The sequence below is a fragment of the Falco punctatus genome (assembly GCF_963210335.1).
Source record: "Falco punctatus genome assembly, chromosome: 12".
NCBI lineage: Eukaryota > Metazoa > Chordata > Aves > Falconiformes > Falconidae > Falco > Falco punctatus.
In genome coordinates, this window is record NC_137592.1 from 21655785 (window position 1) to 21675962 (window position 20178).

The following is a 20178-nucleotide window of genomic DNA, read 5'->3' on the forward strand; positions in this document are numbered from 1 at the left end:
TCCACATTTTTTTCCAATTTTTCCAGGAAAGGGAGGAAGAATGAAGCTTCAGGGGTGGGAAAGTTATAAATGACATTCCATGAAAAATACTTCTTATAGTACATTTTTTCTCCTCTAGATTCCTTTCCCTCATCAGTAGTAGGCTGATAGGCTGATTTTTAGACAAGCTTCTTTAGCACTATGGCCACACTGAACTATTCTTTTTTGTTTTGTTTTGCTTTTGTTTTATGGTACACCATAAATAGCCTCGATGTAGAGAGCCTGAGGACACTCTACAAATAGTTTCCTGACCTCTTCTTGCAGCTCCAGATGGCATAAGAGAGGTCTTCCTTCCATGTCACCAGCACCGCCACCCTACAGGAGCCAAAAGCCTGAGGTCTCCTTACAACTGCCAACACTGAAAATGTACAAACACATGGTTAATGATCTTAGCAGAGACTCGAGCAGGGCCTTGTGTGTCAACTATTTTCACATTTACCCTCTTCTTTGCAATGACAAGGGTTATAAACTTTAATGGGGAAAGTTGTCATTTTTTTAATGAAAGCTTCTTTTTTTTTCTTGGGGTTTTTTTGTTTGTTTTTTATTGCTTTTTTAATTATTATTAGCCAAACTGGGGCTCTCAGAAGAGACAGTAAGGCTCAAGTAATTACATGTCTCTAAATTACACCGAGGTGGGATAACGTAGTGCCATGTAACCTTACACTGTGCTACAGTGCCTCACCATGCTGGGGTACCTGTCACCCCAGTACGGCTCTGCCCCGAGTCCCAAAGAGGGAAGGAATGAGGGACAGCCACACGAGCCCTCTCCCAGTGCTCTTGCAGTGCGTGCAGCACAGCCAAACCAGGAACTGCTCCAGCGTCGGGATAATTTGTCTCGTTTTATTCAGTTAAGCTTATTTGCATATCTGAGGTTAATCTTTTTTCCTGTTATTCTAGCAGCAAATGCACACCAAGAGACATATTGATACACTGAGTGGAAAATCATATGTTTGTGTATGCCCATCACTGAAGTCAATCACAAGCAAAGATATGACAAATTATGTGATTCCTTCGCAAAATTGAATCCTGTGATGTTTATGCAGAGCATAAGGATACTTATGCCTTTAATGCAACAAGCCTGCTTTCTATTTATATAGATGAGTGAAACATTGCCCTGGCATTACACAGAGTAAAGTGTGCAAATTCTAAACCCTTCCATAGTCCCTGGATATAAGAGTGCATTCATATGTTTGTGTTTAACATGAACAAATTTATGATCTGATGTGGATTCCTCTGAGTACAGATGTATTCCAACTATTTGCTGAGTCCTAATTTTGAAGGAACAAATGTGAGTGCTTTTGGGGGAAAAAAGAGTTATTTTCTATTTATTTTAAGGGTTTGCAGTGCAGCGCAGGGTCTTTTTTTTATGAGGGGGTGGGTTGGGAGTTTTCTGTGACAGTTTAAAGGATACATGTAGTGAGAACCAGCATATTAGTAGAAAGTCAAGACTGGGAAAGTAAATCAAACGCACCCAGATCTATTTGTTAATTTTTGTGACTGCAGATAGCCCAGGTTTTATGAACACTGTAAACAGAAACATACATTGAAAGGTCATCTTTTACTGTTGACACTAACTGCCAACAGTTGCATAAAGCAATCCACATAAACCCATAGCATTATCCTCAAAATCATTTCAGACAAAAATGGCAGGTTTTGTCATTAGGGATCCTGTGGGAAGGCAGAAAGGGAGAAACAAAAAGCGATCACATCTCTTGCACATAGCCATGCATCTGTCTGGTGACGGGTTTGCCCATACCTTGAGGAATTCTTCCGGATGTTAATTAAGCTCTTGTTCTCTGTTGCATATAGATGCCCACTGCCCAAAGAGGGTGTGAACGCAGCAGGGACTACACCTCGCTGTGCTCATGGTCCCTTTTACCCAGGTTGTTTCCCTTGATATTTTACGTATAGGGAGACAAGGGGCACCCCTGCTTTCCCAGTGCCTGGTTAAGTCAATCTTAAAGCCTTTCTGTGCTGACAGTGTGACGGAGGGCTCGCTGCACATCCCAGAGCACACATTTCAGTATGCTGGTTGTGGTTCATGTTAGAGATAACTACCATTAGAATAAGATATATTTTAGGCTCAGGATCAAAGATTACATTTGAGGCCAAATCAAGGGAAAAGTCTGATGTTTCAGTAATCTTGAGGAAGGTCCTAATCATACTGATATGCTTTCAGTTTCCACAGTGTTGGTAATCTCACAGATCAATCTGATTTTCCTGAGACTTTTGCCATCTTGAAAAGTGGGAAATGGAGAAAGGCAGTTATTTGCATAGTTTTAAATCTGCTCTGGAACAAGACCTACTGGAGAAGAATTGAGGAAAAATTGGAATCCAAACCCTTCTTTAAATCTACTGGGGATTGTATTCCTGGTTTTTATTTTGTTCTATTTCTCAAGCATACAAATACATATTTTTCAATAATCAGTCATATGCATCAAACTTAACTTGTCCTAGTGTTGTTTCCTTTGATGTAGTCGGCCAAATTCCCATTGATTTCAGTTGGAGGAGAGTCAGAACTAATCTGCGTTACCAAAAACATGGAAACCTGTATTCTGGCTGACACTTATTTAAAGAGCTATGGAGCTCTTAACAGTTCAAAGCATACAACCTGTCCATGATACAACTTAATTTCCCTTCATGTCAGAAAGAAAATGTACTTCATATTGTGTGTCTTCCTGAAATACCATTTTGATGTAAATGTCCTGTCTGCTGATTAACAGTTGTGTCCTTCTGTGCACAAGCCAGCACCCCCTTCCTAAAGCCTCCTATTGGAAGGAAACATTTCAAGTCAACTATCTGAACCAGACCTAACTGAATTTTTTGCTGTCCCTGATTATTGTCCTTCCTGAAACCAGAGGACGTGCTGGTTTCAGGGAGCCAGTTTATGAGCAGTAATCATGGGGTTTATGATCTGAGAAAGGTCAAATGCTGATTTCAACAAAGACAAGGTGGTGTTTTTGCAGGTGGAGCAATAGAGGGCTAAGAACACCTGATGAAGCAGCGAGTGCCCTTACCACCAGGCCTGTGAAACACAGAAAAGGCAACTTTGCAAGAGGAGCCCAGCGTTGTTCCTGAGGGACAGCACTACAGCAGCAGGTATACGAACCAGATTCAGTTTAACTAAAGACATAGTGCAAAAACAGTACTAAAGATGTGCATTTCTCTGTTTGCCAGAGGTAGAAACCCAAAACAGCTGCGAACCACTGACTCTCGGTCAATTAAAAATGAAACTGCTGGACATTGCTTTAATGGTGACCAAGAAGAAGGTCCACTAGGATGTTGTTGTCTCAGTGAAAGATGGCCGAGTTTGATAACTGCCCTGTAGAGAATTTAAAATTAATTAACGGTTAAAAGTGAGGTGAATGCAGGCTAGGAAAGTCCAGAAGCTACCTGGAGGCAGTGGTGATATTTACTAGCCAGTTGTAGGCTGTGTGCTTAATGCCCATGGAGAGTAATGAGATAGTAGCCAAAGTATAGATGTGCATTTATTTTTCACACAGAAAAGAGTTTGATCCCTGTTTAAAGGCCAAACTTGCATCACCTGGAAGACAGGGCTCTGATTTTTAGAGGTAAAGTACTTTATGTTTCTGGCAGTAGATCCAAGGTAAGAATTTTTCAAGCTCCTTTGTGCTTCATTTTTTAAATTCATTTTGCTACTCTCAGAACACAACATTTATACGTACTGCAAAATCTCAAATTACCTACAGCTTTGATACATATGTTACCAGATAAATCACTGCAAATACATATATATATTGGTGTATTACCCTTCCCTAAGGAAATGAACCCATGCAATCACAAGCTTTATCTCCTAACTTTTGAAATCTTTCCCAAATGTCAACCACATTTGACAAAGGATTACAGGTCACAGAGATAACTAAGTTCCTAGAAATACAGTGATAATCAGTAGCTAGGTCAGTGCAATAGCTGAAAGAGGATGGCAGGCTCAGTTCTGCAATTAAACCCTCTGTGTAGCAGTAGGCTTCTGGCCAAGGAATATGCATGAACTAACCAGACAGTCAGGGTACAAGTAGCTCGTAACAGTTATGACAGGTATCTCCCTCATTAAGTGTCAGGTGTTTTTACAGCGCAAGAAATTTAATGGACAGAAGGAAATAAATCTGAAGGCAGCCATGCCTCACTTGACCTGCTGCTTACAGAGCAACTTGCTCAGGAAATGTTAATTACTTCTCACTGGAGCCTGTTAGTGCATGGGAGAATTGACTTTAATTATGAATCCTCCTTTGTCACAGTTCTGTCTGTGCCATATCACATCCCATAGAAAGCAATTTGATACAAGCAAGAAAGAAGCATAGTGTGCTACCATATTTGCATTCAGTTTCATAAATGACAGACTTTTCCTTTGAACAGTAAGCCATTTAATGCCTGGTTTGAAGGAAGGACAAAACTCCAAGGTATCATGTTCTCTGTAAAATACCTCGTCCATAGTTGCCTTCTTTAAAAAACTGAATTCAGAAAATAATTAAAATAGATGATCATCTTTCCTGATCCTTCAGGTTTATGTCAAAGGTCAACAATGTGAACCTGTAATGGGTTTGACCCTAATTAATTAACCAAGGTAGAGCACTTGCGTACCAGCATAAATTATATACATACTTTAAGAAGACCAATAGCAAATCCTCATGAAGTCACCTCATTCTTGATTTCCCATGGAAAGACACTTAAATGTCCCTTTTGAGTGAACACAATAAAATGATAGTTCTAGACCTTGTCCTGAGGTTTACATCAGCAACATTTAGTAACTAAATATCTTTTTCTAACTGCTACTGAAAGATGAAGTAGAAGAAATCTTTTCATTTGTGACTTTTTTTAAGATGTCAGAAGGTAGATTTAAGAACCTGTCTGCATTTTATTGCACTACAAACCATACAGCCATGACAAGCAGCACAGAGGGATTATTACTGGGTCCTCGAGTTTCCCTAAAAAACTGGGAAAAGAAATTACAACAAAATAGGTGTATTTGTCCACAAAATAATATTATATGAGCTTTTCAGTAAGAACATGGAAAAGAAAAGGTGCATTTCTAAGGTCAGGCATAACATTAAGGAAGCAAGACATTCTGTTGGGAAACGTGTGGAAAGCTTCATCTTAACTTCACCTGGAGCCAGTTTTGCCTAAAGGAAAATTTATAAGGCACCATTACAATTCTCCTTTTCAAGCTTCCAGCATGTTCTTTTCCTAGAAAAATAATTTTTTCCAAAGTAAGATACATACATGTAGTAACGAATAACCTAATTATGCTAATAAATGCTCAACGGATCTTCAGCACATATTTGTATACAGTACAGAGTTTTCCCCAAGAATTTGCAGACTTATGAATCTCTCCTCAAGTTATCCTTGAGAAGTTATTTGTAACAGAAATCACTAGCCCAAATTTAGCTATAGCCATTGAATTTTGAGGTGCTGTCCATATTTCCAGTTGACATTACAGTCACATAGTGGGTTCTGCAAACAGAACAGATTTCTTGGTAATTTCAACTCAATTCTTGTGTTATAACTGTAAAAAGTTAAATGAAATGCTTTGTACATTCATAGAAAGAAATGCAAATCATTCTGCACGGTGAAATTCAGAAGAGAGTGAGAAAGTGCAGATAGTATTAGCCCTGTTTTCCTGAATTGGGACTTCAGCTTTTAACAGAAAGAAAGTAAACTCATTTTCAAATTCTCTGAAGAATAATCCACACCTCTGTAGTCAGTGTTATTCCTTTCAGTGACTCTGCTGATTTTGGACCTGTCTTTTTTTCCCTGTGATTATAAACCAGAATGTCTGCCTTCCTTTCAGTTTCCTGAGTGAAAGGAAGCTGATTTACAGTGCATAAATATCTGATATTATTGTGACATCTATGTGGTTGCTCATGAGTGTTCTGCAGTTACATAGATTATATAGTGTAGTAAGTGACAGAAGAACAGTGTATCCTATTTTGAAAGGGAGCATTCGGAGTTTTTGCTGGACAAAACCAACTTCCACATCTCTCCTAGAGGGGAGTATCCTAAATCTACTTAATCCAGTGCATTATGCAAATACAGTAAACCTTAAAGATTTCGGGCAGTTCACCCAGTTTTTCCTAGCCTTCCTTTATGAGGATACAGCATCCTTGCTCTCTGAAACCACTTCTACAAGGCACAGTGTATTAAACTTTATAAAGATTATTTGTGGAAAAATGGTTTCTTTGTCATTCAAGATGTGGTTTTAGGCCTATAATTTCCTTCAAGTGAGCACAATTCCGCTAACAGCAGTATATTATTTTGACAGTAAGTCAGTTGGCATAAGACTTCATTGTGTATGCCTTTTGTTTATATAATCCTTCCTAACAGTAACAAGGTGTTTACTGTTCAGCAAACACATTTTATTTTAACTGCCAACAGTAAAACTGTCTGATAAAGTTTGATTTAGCTAAAGAAAGCAAGTTCTCATTTAGCCCAAATAAATCCATGGTGCTATAGACAGCTGTTTGGAGTACATAATCCCCCAAGTTCTTATAGCGAGGCAACTCTTGCTATTGAATGAGCGAGAGAGAGCAGGCTCAGCTGTTCAGGATGTGCTCCATTACAACTGTAATCTATAGCATCGTACTGCCATATTGTGAAAGCATTACTCACATTCAGCGGCAGTGAAGCAAATACTCCTCTGACAGATGCTCTACAGACTGACAGCTGACACCCTAAGCTGAGCTCTATAGATTTTTCACTAAACATGTCCTGCAGCCTGGATCAATGTGGTCTGGCTGTCTGCTGCTCCCTGCTCTCCTGTGAAGAGATCAACATCTAATACTGTTTCTGCGAGATTCTCAGGGAGTTAACTGTCTCCAAGTGGAAAAAGTTCAGATTTCAGAGAAACAATGAACACAGACACTTCTCAAAATAACAGCAGTTTGCTGCTTGGGAGAAAGAAGAATTCGTAAGCCTAAAGGCATTTTTCTTCCATTTTATGGCTGACTTTTATCCTGGAGAAATTTGCCAAAGAAATGTGATTTTTAAGGCTGATATTATGAAAACTTTTGAGAGCAGCAGGGGAGAAATAGCTGATCTGTCACATGGACTCCAAAAATGTTGTCACTATCAAATGCAAAGCAAAAAAGACTCCAATATTTGCTTCCTGCCAAAATCAGAGTATACAGCAAGAGCGGGTACACAGGCAGAGGTCAGGATGTGCACAGTAAGCCAATGCTGCACTTCCATTTTAAAGAGAAAGCTGTAGAATGAATCATTTTACTGTAACGACTATAGCAATCTTCTAACCTTAACCCCAAAGCACTGGTAAAGCAGTTTTCCTCTTTTTCCCCCCTTTTTTCTTTTATAGGACTACTTCATTAACGCTGCTCCTGCTCCCATTGAAGTCACCAGCAAAACTCCTGTAATTCACTGAGAAGAGAAGCTTGCCCATAAAGCGGTTGTGGTTTGGAAAATGCTTTCAGGAATGATAATTAGTTCAAAGCTGAAAAGCAGTCACTTACCTACAGTGAACATAAGGAACAAGCAGAGAAAAAACACAAGCTGGTTTTGAAGTGTGTCAAAAGAGATTTAACTATAGTTTCTGCACTGGAATTTAGGGACAATTGGGTTGGGTTTTGTTCTCTGTTATTATTTGTGCCATCTTCAAATGGTCTAGATGCCAAGATTATAATCATACATTAGATCTGGGAGTTCCTGGAAGGGCAACTAGCTCTGCTTCTGATTTTCATCCTGCCACAGTGCACATTGCATGGAAAGACAAACAGATGTGTACGCCTTCTTGAAGAAGGATTTCCATAGTAGGCTTACTTGCAAAGAACTGAAATTCCTCCTTCTGACTGAGCAGCTTCATGTTTAGAAAGTACATCTCAGGGCTACCTTTTTGACTTTCAGTGTATTGATTCACTCCTTGTTTGGTTGGGCTTTGCCTTTAAACTCACATTGCATTAGATTTTGTAAATGTATGTGTAAAAGGTAAACAATTGTGTGATTATGTGATAATTGAATGAAGGCTACTCACTAAAGTGTGGTGGGTAGACCCTGGCTGGATGCCAGGTGCCCACCAAGTTGCTCTATCACTCTAATCCTCAGCAGGACAGGCAGGGGGGAGAAAATAAGATGGAAAAAAAATGCATGGGTCAAGATAAAGGCAGTTTCATAAAGCAAAAGCTGCATGGATGCAAAGGAAAACAAAAGATTTATCCTCTACTCCCCATCAGCAGGTGAAGTCCAGCCACTTCCTCAGAAGTAGGGCTTCAGTACCCCCAGCAATTGCTTTGGAAGACAAATGTCATAGTAACGAGTATCTCCCCTCCTCTTCCTTTCCCTCAGGTTTTATTGCTAAGCAGACATCACATGGTATGTAATCACTTTGGGTCAGCGGTACTGGCTCTGTCCCCTCTCAAGATCTCGCCCACCTCCAGCTTACTGGTGAGAGGGGAATATTGGAAAGACAGCCTTGATGCTGTTCCAAGCACTGTTCAGCAGTAGCCAAAACACTGATGTGTCACAAACACCTTTCTAGCCACCAATACAAAGCACAGCACCGTGAGGGCTGCTGTGGGGAAAATTAACTCCATCTCAGCCAGACTCAATGCATAAAGAAACAGAGAATGGAATAACTGGCAACAGTGCTGCAAAAAAGGGAGGCATATAGGCAAGTGTGTTTATAATTTGAAAGGGAAACAATGTAACACCACTGAAAATATTTAGGATTATCTGATAAATTTATTTTCTCCCTGGTTTCCACAAATTGCTGTTGTGTTATAACTCTAGAGAACACCACAGTGCATAGGACAGCAGATTCTATGTCTTTGCATGGCCACACCAGAAATTCCAGTTATCTCTACAATACCAGTCTTGACAACGATGAAAATCCCATTAAAAAAAACACTCACCCTCAGCAATATTCACTGCAAGATGTAAAAAAGTTTTCTCCTCTTACAGCAACTTTGCTGAGGTAATTGAATTTGTATTGAACATCGCAATGCAGTGTTACATACCTGCTTGCACACTTGTACCAGAACCAGGCCAGCAACATCCTCTGTGCCTGTCAGCTTAACTGATGCCATGCTTGAATACATGGTGCATCTAATTTATTAATGAGGAAGATCTTGCAAGAAACACATTGTTGTTACGTTAAGTGTATGCCATTATTTAATCAATAAAACCACACATTAAACACTGCACAGTCAGAAGAGAAAGGATTTAAAGATAATTACCAAATCACTGCACTTATAAAAAAAGATCAATAGACATATAACACAACATAATGGATTAGAGAGATCTTTGTCAGAAAGGTATGCCCTTGCTTCATACAAACTAATTTAGTTCTAGTTAGGCAAAACCATTAAAATGCACTGCTTTGTACAAGAAGCTATCAAAAACTCATCAGTGTAGCGAGCTGAAAGCAAAAGATGGTGCAACCCCAAAGGAAAAACATTAAACATCAAATACGGCCTCCAAGGAGGTATGAGATGCAGATGGCCCATAATCAGATTGCCCAAGCCATGTATCTCGTCACAAAATCATCCCAACTGTTCAGAGCAGGTTCCTTATTTTATCTGATCCTTTTAGAATCAGAATGAGCAGCTTTTATAGGGTCCTGTTTCTCCTTTAAAGCCCTTAGTCACTGTTACTGGAGAGCAATTACATATTTTATAGTTAGCATCACCTCTAGTGATCATTTTCTTGCCAACATTGATGTTAACACACAAACAAAAAATTCCGGCCGCAAATGGTTTAATGACTGCAATTAGGCTGATAACACAGCCTGTTCCAAATAGAGAAGATGGAACTGTCTGAAGTAAACCTAGCAAGCCTCTAAAATGATTTATGCCTTGACAAAGACTGTGTCCATGAGTCTGTCTAGATACGGGCCCATGCAGGCTGCCTTCTAGGCATAAACATATATGAGGAAAAGTCCACGGTAATTTTTTTTCTAGTTCTACAGTAACCTAGTAATAATAACATTCCAATTTTAAAACAGTTTCTAGATAAAAATTTCAAAGCATTTCCCAGTGACGATGCCATTTTACAAAGGGTGAAACGATGTTAAGTAGCTAACAAAACATCACTTTAGCACAACTGCATTCAGGGCTCATGCAGATTTTGGGAAGAAGGCTCTGTGTTCATATCTGCCAGGGCTCCGCTAGCATGCAGGCATCTCAGGGGTTTAGTGCCAAGGCCACCAACGGCTCCTGTCCTGCACCCCCCAGGGCTCTCAGCTGAAGGAAAGCAACAGTGTATGGCATGCTGACCATCAGGGGTTGATGCGTGGTCCTGGGGTGCTCCATTTTGCCTGGAAAAGCAAGCACAGAGGAGCAGGGAACTCATACTCTGTGCTGAGATCCAGCATCATCCTTCCTGGAAGCACTGGAGAGGCAGAGACACAAGCTGTCAACAGACTGCTCCTCTGGTCCCTCCTCAGCCCCTCCAGCAGAGCAGAGAGTTCGATGGAGGATGTCCCCAACATACTGACTCTTTTTTCCCCAACAGTGTAGCAGGAAGGCAGTGAGAGAACCGGGAGAGGGAGGAAGGGCTAGCAGCAACAGCACTGGGATCCAGTATCAACACACTAGTTATGAAACAAAGCACTTCAGGATGCAACTGGAGAACACATATGCACCAACCAACAAAAATACAAATGAAATTCTCAACAATGTTGTTCCTGAGGCTTGCAGGAGAACCATAAGTAAGCCAGTGAAAGTCATCAGCTTGCTGCTGAACACAAGAACATATCTATTAATGGGGTTATTGCTCTAAGCATCCCAAATACTCAGGTCAGACTGACCTTGGCCAAACGTGACAGCCTGTAAAACAGGCTTTGTACGTTCTTGTCTTTCGGCAGATCTTGCAGAAAACGCTCACACACACATGCAGCGTGTCTGCAGCAAAACCAAGAAAATCCTCAGCTCACTGGTATTCGCAAGTATACAGAAGAAGTAAGGCTGAAATTGAATCTTATGTCTGAAGGGTTGGCACCAGCCATTAGGAAAATTTATACTACTTTAATTCTACTTTGGGGGCTGAAATATTTTGAAGACTTTGACTGATGTTGTACAGAAGGGTGAATTTTGCTCTGCTGTACTGAAATATATAACCATTAGTTCCTAAGTGTAGAAAAATATGTCTCCGAATACCTCGTTTGAGGTACATTCTCATAGACTTTGGTAATTATCAATAAAAAGGGACTCCCTTCATGCTTAGAAATTTCTTAGAAGAATCTTTATAGCCTCCTTTATAATCATCTACCTCTACCATTATATAACAGAAAATTTTGTGGAAGACGGTTAAGAAGAACTTACATTAACTAAATACAGCCTATAGAAACTGTGAGGGAAAAAACAACAGAAAAGATAGCATACATGACTATAAATTAATTTAACTCTTTTAGAGAGGAATCTGGGTGTATCTGCTTTATGTGTACGCTGCAAATGCTATATTAACTGTGGCAGTAGAAGTACATCAAACAAGAACCAGATACATCACAGAATTCTTTACTGTTCAGATTTTATATTAAATCTTGCAATGGGCTTTATATTATTGTTGTTTCAAAATCTCAATGAGTTTTCTGGTCCTTGTCTTCAAGATTGTGCACATGGGCTTAACAGCAGTGTATATTCAGGGAGTATGCAAATACAGCTGAGTTTTGCAATGCTTTCAGGTCTGGCCTTCAGCTTCCAGCTCCAGATAATATATCTTTAATACATACTCATTATCATTATTAGATGCAGCATCTATTGATTCTTTGAAAAAGGTTGGAAGTGGAAGAGATCCGCAATGCCAAACACCAAGACAAAGCTAAGATGTACAATATTTGACAATCAAGTACCTTTAAACGATTTGACATTGTGGGGCAGTTTCTTCACTTCCTTCAGGAAATTATTTCATCACCTAGAGAAGGAAACCACAGGAGAATCTTCACCTGAAACTTCCCTAGGTTTTCATTGTCCAGATCGAACTGTTTCATCTGCACAGGGTTGCCAACCAATATCCCTTCTTTCATGCACGTTAGGACTGCAGCAAAGAAAACTGGTAAAATGACAGCCAAGCATATTCTGCTTATTCTGTTGCCAGTGCTTCAGCTGTGTAGCTTCCAGTGAAAACTTTACATGTACTCTCTCAGGGACCTGTAACTGGTACAAGAAAATAAATGTTATTTCACATTAAAAGCTGCTGTACTTGTATTTTATATCTCTTCCATATACATGCACATGTAGAGTCATAAACCCAATTAGACCAAAGAGGGCATATGCACATCCTTAGAGAGAGAGAGCTCAGTCCTGACAGTGTTATATGTTTTGGCTACAACTGTGTATATGTTTATACAGGCATGCGCATGTGTGTTTTGTCATCATATGGTATCACTGCATTCAGGACAGCTGAGGCTATAAGCTTATCCTTTCTGCATATTTATGTGACAGAAATGTGGAAGCTCTCCTCTGATTAAACAGAAGTTTCACAACACTCTTCATTCCTCTCCCACCCAGAGAGAAATGTTTTCTGCATTTCACAATCAGGACTTCAACATTTACAACTGGACCATCTCTCCCTCTTTCTAAACTGGAACTTCTAAGCCCCTACTTGGAGCATAGTGCACGCATCCATTTCTCCTGCATATGGCCCGAAACGATGAGCTGTGATCTTTCCTGAGCTTGTACCCACTCCCCTCAGAAATCCTGTGTAATCGAGAACAGAAAGTCTTTACAGTTTTCTAGGGCTTTTTTACCCCTTTTCCCAGAAGTTTTTGGTCCAAAGCTGCTCTACGCTTACAGTCTGCACTGAAACAACAGCAGGGATAACAGAATTTGCTCGTCTCTCGTTTTGTATATTAAAGTTCGCATTGAAAAGATGAAGGCTCAGGCACATGACTCTGCTTCTAGGAGAATAAACTTTCAGATGAAATCACCTTAGAAACCAAGGGAAGTCTTGTATCTGTACCTGGTACAAAGTGCCCATCTCCACATCATCACAAAATAGGAGAGCTCAGTGTGCCTTCCCACCCCCCCACCCCCCTTATGAAAATGCCACTAAAATGGAACTGGGCCAATTCTCTGCAGTGCAAGGAGGAGGTCAACTGTGTAGACTTCAGGGTACAGCTTTGCATCTGTAATGGTGAAAAACGTGGCTGAATGTTTTCCTGATCTCATTTTTTAAACGTGTTTATTTGATTTTATTTTGCCAGCAAATTTATGCAAGTATGATTTATATGTAATAATCCCCATATTTTTTTAATTACCTTGCCATAAAACCTGAATAACTCCCCCTACTTTGATCTCTAACACATTCTGGAGAATACTGCAGCAGGCATGCCTAAATCAGTTAAGCCATGCACAGAGCTGTTCCTGGAGGGAAGCTTTCCCACATCAGAAGATTGTGTAATAAAACTTAACACAGCTCATTAATTTTCTCTCTTAACCAATGCATCTGACAAGAAGTGACTTTGAAAACCTAAAGGAATGACACAACTCTTATGCCTTGCGTGAAACATCTGTTTCCAGCTCCTTTGCTATTAAATTGACATCTTTTTATTTGAAAAGTTCCTTTTATTTCCCAACTTCCTGCAATTGGTAATGTATATATCCCAAAGAGCTTAAATTCACAGCTTTTAAAACTTGATTAACTAAATGCTGGGTTATTCCTGTCCCAGAGGAATAATGCCTCTTTTGCACAGACAGATTAAGTGGTACAACCATGCTTATTAATCAATTATTAAGAATTTGTTTTTTCAAGCAATGTCAGACTTCATAAAGCATCAAAACAGACTTCAAATCCCCAAATAATGTAAACAGCAGTTGATTACATATGAAAAATATTAGCATTCTCGGATCTGGAAAATCGATAGAATGTGAGCATGTCATATGCACTTTCTTGTCCATGAAGGCCACAGAAAATATCATGTTTCCAATGATGAAAACCTGCAAAGTTAGTCAAAAAAGCAGAATTCTTGTGTGAAGACTTAAGGCGATTTTTGGGAGAAGCAAAACACCTTAATTACATTGATTTTGCCTTTACACCCATATTCATATTATACTTCTCTCTTCAATTTACAGTTCCTGGTATATTGAGGAAGGGAAGACAAAAAAACCCTGGCAAGCTTCTTCTAGACCATCAAAGACATCTGCTTTTACATGCAGATATCAAGCATAGCTGAATTCTGGAAGATGATTCAGTTCTACCCTGATGAACAAGACGAATGCATTTAATTGCATGATGTGTTTGTATAGCAGTTAAGTATTGTTTTGGTAGCTCTGGTAAACCAGCTACACCCTACCAGCTAATGCAATTTCAAGATCGTTGAACTTGTTCATACACCCCTGCACTTTTAAAAATCTTTAATCTTCAGCGTGGTTCAGCATTAAGGGAGACATGTCCAGGTGTGAGAGATTAGAATTTACAAGTAAGGCCACAAAATGGATAAGACTGCATTTAAAAATAATAATAATAATAATAATAATAATAATAATAATCTGTAATTTGTCTTTTCTACATGGTTCACAAAAAACATGGAGAATTTAAGAAATTAAATATTCTCAACAGGTGTTTATTAACATAACTTAACAAAACAGGTTCTTCCAATTCTGTTTCTTGAGATGTTGGTCAAATGTACTCTATTTTTCTCGTAAAAGAAGGCTTAGCAGTGTGAAACTGTAATAAAATGGGACTCAATCTTTAATTTGAGACAATATAGAAAAAAACAGGTACATTTTTTCATGTTATGGCTTCCTCCTAGTATCTTGATTGCTTTAAGCAGATGCCTTTTTTCTAAATGATCCAAAGACTGTCGGCAAAGACCCAATCCTGGAAGTCATTCAATCTTCAGACGTGATTTTAAATAAGATTAATTGTCATCACCCTGAAATCACACCTGCCTCAGTGGAACTATTTAAATATATAAAGTCCATGCTAGAGCTTTGCTGGATGGGGATCTGAAAGAAAAGCAACTAGGGAATAGCCTGGTTATCAAGGGGGAGCTTTCCCTCCTCTTCCTTTTTCCTAGGCTGTGTCATCGGCTTTGCATGGCGTGTGAATCCGAGCCCAATGCTCAGCTGCTGTCTGTGTGCCTGGATGTTGCTCACTCTCCCGATCCAGTTTCTAGGGGAAGAATGTCAAGTTTTGCCAGATCTGCTCTTAACCCCTGTCAGTCCCAAGTGTGGGCCCTTTTCTTACACACACCATGCAGATGATTTGCACTCAAAGGAGTGGGTTAGTATGTCTTTTAAACTATCTTTATACTGCGGTATAAGTTGTGCCCATTATCAAATAAAGCATGAAGGGTTGTAGCAGACTGGCAATTAATGTTTTGATTTTACAGTTCCAGTTAAATAAAATGCTCAACAGAAAGACAAAAAGAAGGAAAGGGAGGGGAAATATGTCCCTTCTAACATTGCCAAGCTATGCAATAAGTGGGAAAATAAGGCAGTATGAGTCCAAGACGAACACAGTTTGTATGATTTATAGGATCAGGAGAACCAAGCAAGCAACGAGATTTTTGACACATGTGGGGAGGAATGCAGTCCTTAACCCATGCAGTCCATTTATTTTGGGGAACAAGAAGGTAGCTGAAAGGTACATTATAATATGAATTAACCCTAATATTTGCACTTTGGTACCATCTTGGTCCATCACTGGCACTTTTTAAACCATGGTTTGAACAGACATGCAGGAATAAACTTGCATCTGGCAGGGAGTGGACCTCCTGTTCTCTCCCAGCCCTCTTTGCTGTGGTTCTGCTATTCCTTTCATCAGAGCTTAGCTTATTTTTCTTTCCTTTTATTTTTATATAACAGAGATAGCCAGCCTTGCTAGTCCTAGATGTTTCGTACCAAGATCTCAACAGGGTGGGACGTGCATGATTCACTTGAGGACCTGTTGAAGAGCAGGTCTGGGCTGCCTTGCAGCTGAATCCCAGGGCATCTGGGTGGCATCAGCATTAGCAGCTGTAGCCACTTGCTCTGTCCCATGGAGGAGCTTCAGGTTGTCCAGAAGTCTCCATGCTAGCCAAGCACACAACAGAGACTTGCTTTGGGAGCCCCATCTTAACTGCTTAAACACTTCAAGCATGTTACAGATTGGCCACCCTTGCCCCACGAAGTGATTAACATCACCATATTATCAGTGAAGAAATAATTAACTTACCCATGTTCACACAGGAAGACTATGGCCAAACTGGTAATAAGATCCAGATTTGCTGCCTCCCACTCTGCTGCACCACAGAAATGTGACATATTTCCACAAGCTGTGCCCTAGAAGACAACCGAAAGAGACAGGGAAAAGTCATATAGGAAAAAAATCACCAAGCAGTGTATGGCAATACAAATACCTCTGCTGCGGTGGTGGTTTAGTGTTTGCAAGTATTAAGGAAAATAAAGGAACTGTCCAAACTTTCCAGAAACAATTTCCCTTTAGGGGGTCTGAGGAAAGAGGTTCATAAGGCAAAGAATGAAAGCTTTCATCTGGGTTATTTTTCCTACCGTATAAAAGAGGAGATAGAAATTGCAATTTGGAGAACCAGCGGAGGGGAGAGGGAAGTAAAGACAGGCTGAATCATGTTTAATAAAAAGGTTTATAGTCATTCCTAGCAGGATCCTATCCAGCTGGCACATCACGTTCCTATCACAAGCTGCACTCAGTGAATTAAAGGGTGTGTTATTGCTCCAGCAATATCACCTAGACCCATTTAACCTCACTGTAGGGACAGCATTTTTTCCTAGTAAATCTAGGCTACCAGAAAGCATTGTATCATGATTAAACTTAGTTTCACACATTCTGCTTCTGCCTAATATTCCAGCCTGAACCAGGCCCAGCCTGGTCATTCATAACAGAAGGAACCAAAATTATCAAAATAAATACAGGCTCACATCAGTGATGCTGAGGACTACAAAGAAGAGAGAAGAACAGTGGTGAAATTTTCTCTATGCAGAAAGCCAGCCTAAAATTTATGCAGCACATTTTTTTTTTCTTTTTCTTCACTAATATACCAAAAGTAACTCACTGTAGTGTGTAGAACTGGGTACGAGCCTTGCACAGGGGGCTAAGAGAAAATAAAGTGCCGTCCCAGTCTCTTTCATACCTCATCTTCACATTTCTTTCACCAGTAACTATTTTCTTTCTCTTCCATTTAATAATTTTTCTCCTCCACTAGAGCAGAAATTCAAAACATAAAACGCAGTGCTCCTTTTAGTGTATTTTTAAACCCACATAGTAGAAAACTTTCCGCTTTATTCATAAAGCCTTACTTATTGAGCCTTTGGATTTCGTTTGTATCCAAGATATAAAAAAACAGCACAGTGAAAGATTCCAACACAAAGAAACTATAGATGAAAAAACACACAATTTACGTGACTTATGAAAAACCATGTTACTATACAATGTAACTATAAAGAATGCACAGAATGAGTTCAATTGACAGTTCAGGAATTATGATACAAGGCAAGCATATGCAAATTATGAGTCACTCCTCAGTGGATGTCAGGAAGCATAATTAGTTCCAGCACAAAGTTGTCCAACAGGTCTGAGCTTATTGCAGGAATAACTTTATTAAGGGCATCATGCATGACTTAGGCAAGTAACCACATTTACAAATGAAGCGAGACCGGCTTTGAGATCCACACAAATGGAAAGGTTTGAAAAATTGCCAATAATATGTATAGACAATGCCAAGTTACTCTTGAATCTATATATATGCCAAATCAGTTGCATATACTGCGTATCAGCCTAGTGATACAGGAAGAGAGGCAGTAAAGCTGTGCCTAAGATGTGGGTGCCATTGGAATTTTGCAGCTGTGCTTGAGCTGTAATTGGAACCAGCGCTGCCCTGAACCAGCTAGCTCTGGAAATGAAAAGGGAGATGATCCCTGAGGTCATCTGTGCCATGCCCTTACAGTTCTGCGTTGTTTTCCTAAGAGGGCCTTTGAACATGTGGTGTGAAGCTGTGCTTTCCAACATGTGGCTCTGCCTCTTCTGTAGGAGCGAAGGCACCTCTCTGTAATGTGCGCAGAGGCTTCCACACCAACTTTGAAAGGCACCGTGGAGGCATGAGGTCCCTTAGACTTAAGGTCTGAGGGTGCACAGCACCAGAATATCAAAATCTAGTTTAGAAAAAACTAACTGCATTCTACTGTGTCGTAACTGGTTTATTTCCTACATGTTTAAGCAAATGCAGAGTCAACTCTCGATATCATAGAACTGTTATAACTGCAAGTTCCTATCTAGGCTCACATTACAAGTACAGCATGACCAACAACTATTAATAACATCTTAAACTGCTCCAAACAAACAGCTCTTGATTCTTTTATAGGACTAAATTACATAAATTAACAGGAAGATGCAAGAAGCAATGCTCATTAAATGTTTTTAATGTGTTTGCTTTGCACTAAAGCACAACAGCTTGTAAAACTGTTTTTACAATTTTTGTGGTAACACAAGCCAGGAAGCATTTTAGTGCAGCTAATTCTCTTAGATTGGTTAGAAAAGCACCATCATTTGAACTTTTCCAGTGACCCTTTCTGTTAGGAAAAGCAGTGGTAGATCTATGTCCTTGTAGAAAAGGAATGCTTGATATAGCTATTAAAACATCCATGGTCAGCTAAATTTTGTTTTCCATCTGGTGTTTTCATTTGCACCTATGAAAAGTGAGCACACAAAAAATGCCACCATTTTGATTAGGTGTTTTTCACAGCCACAAAGTGCAGAAGTGTAGGGCTCTGCTAGGCAATGAGAAGCTAAGCTAACTCTACATCTATTAGAGGTATCATTTCTCCTTGGAAGTGCTGTCACACTTTAATTCTCTTCCACACTGACTCTGAAATTTTTGGATTTTCTCTGAAATCACATAATCATCTCCACACTTTGTTGCCCCATTTATAAACTAGGGATAGTACTTTCCAGCTCTGAATGTCACAAAAACATATTTCCTGGAAGGAAGTCTATCATTGGTTTCCACTTTCAAATCTCTACTCAATGAAACAAACTCCACAGCTTATTAGAGGCATCTGTACAATTACCCCCTTCTGGCAGGAAGTCTGTGCATTTGCTTACAAGTACAGAATATTCCCACCAGCATAAGAGTTACACTGGTTTACTTTAGATGGGGCATCCTTTTTCTTTTTTTGTATTTTATGGAATATTCACCTTAGTAGCAAGAAAACCTTAGAAGACCCATTTTGAATTCATTCTTTTCTACTGGCATTTACATTCCCATTTCCAGCTGTAGGTATAGCTGCGTGTGAAGACCTGGGAAAGCCAAAGATGGCTGGGATTTGAGGAAGTAATGAAGCCAGAAAAGGGGAAACAAGCTAAAGAAGTGAGCAGGAGTAGCAACCACAGAGGACAAGATATTATATTATAAAAAATTATGTTTAACTAGACCTGAAGTTAGGTGCTCTGAAATCTGACAGGAACAGAAGACTTTGCTTTTACTCTCTTGTTCAGCTAGATCTCACTTGTTCACTAGACCTGCTCGCCAGATATGGTCCATTCATGAAGCAATATCCTTTACCCACAGAGACCTGCAGTTCAGGTGGGGTTAAAAACCCCAAGGCATTTCACACCAACCCCTGGTTCTTCAGTCTTCTAAGGTCCATGGCTGGAAAGCTCCCTTACTCCAAGGAGGCAAAAAAAAACTTTCCCCATGAAGAACGAATGTGAAGTTTCTACAGAATATAAATTTCAATAAAGATGTAAAATGGAGAAGCTACTGTGAATGCTAAAAAAAAAAATAAAATCTTTCAAACATGATCAGAGCCGACACCAATAGGCCAAAGCCTTATGTCTACTAGTTTATAGCAGAGCTACTAGGACAACAGACATGGCTGTTGTGGGACTTATGTTCAGAAGCAGAAACACTGGTGCATTCAAGAAGGGATTGAACAGATTCCTTCTTTCAACTGTATTTTGCCAAGCAGGCCCTGTAGATCTGGCCCTTGCACCCAAACTTTGCATGTTGGGACACAGGAAAATCTTATCCCAAACAAGAGCTTTCCATAGCTGTGTCCTGAGGTGTCACCCACACAGACTCCCATTTGTCATCCTCATGTCCTCAGCCACTTTGCTGTCACTAGGCAGCAACTTTTCTGCTCTTGGTTTTCAGAGTTGCCAAAGGTTTCCTCCTCACTTTACTGCTATTTTAGGGTCTGCTAGGAAACATGAGATTTTTTGTAC

The 20178-nt window shown here is 39.8% G+C and overlaps 1 protein-coding gene across 2 annotated transcripts in view; it reads right to left on the reverse strand.

Moving 5' to 3' along the window:
- Positions 1-564: 564 nt before the first annotated feature.
- LOC308072157 (uncharacterized protein) overlaps positions 565-20178 on the reverse strand; it is a 145508-nt gene continuing 125894 nt past the window's right edge. For both annotated transcript variants that reach the window (XR_013931549.1, XM_080408663.1), the window contains 2 exons: positions 16156-16262; positions 565-12152 (listed from right to left, as the gene is read on the reverse strand). Coding sequence is in view for 1 of the 2 variants with exons in the window: in XM_080408663.1 (XP_080264789.1) it covers positions 16162-16262 (101 nt within the window). In the remaining variant the exon portion in view is untranslated. The remainder of the gene's footprint in view (positions 12153-16155; positions 16263-20178) is intronic.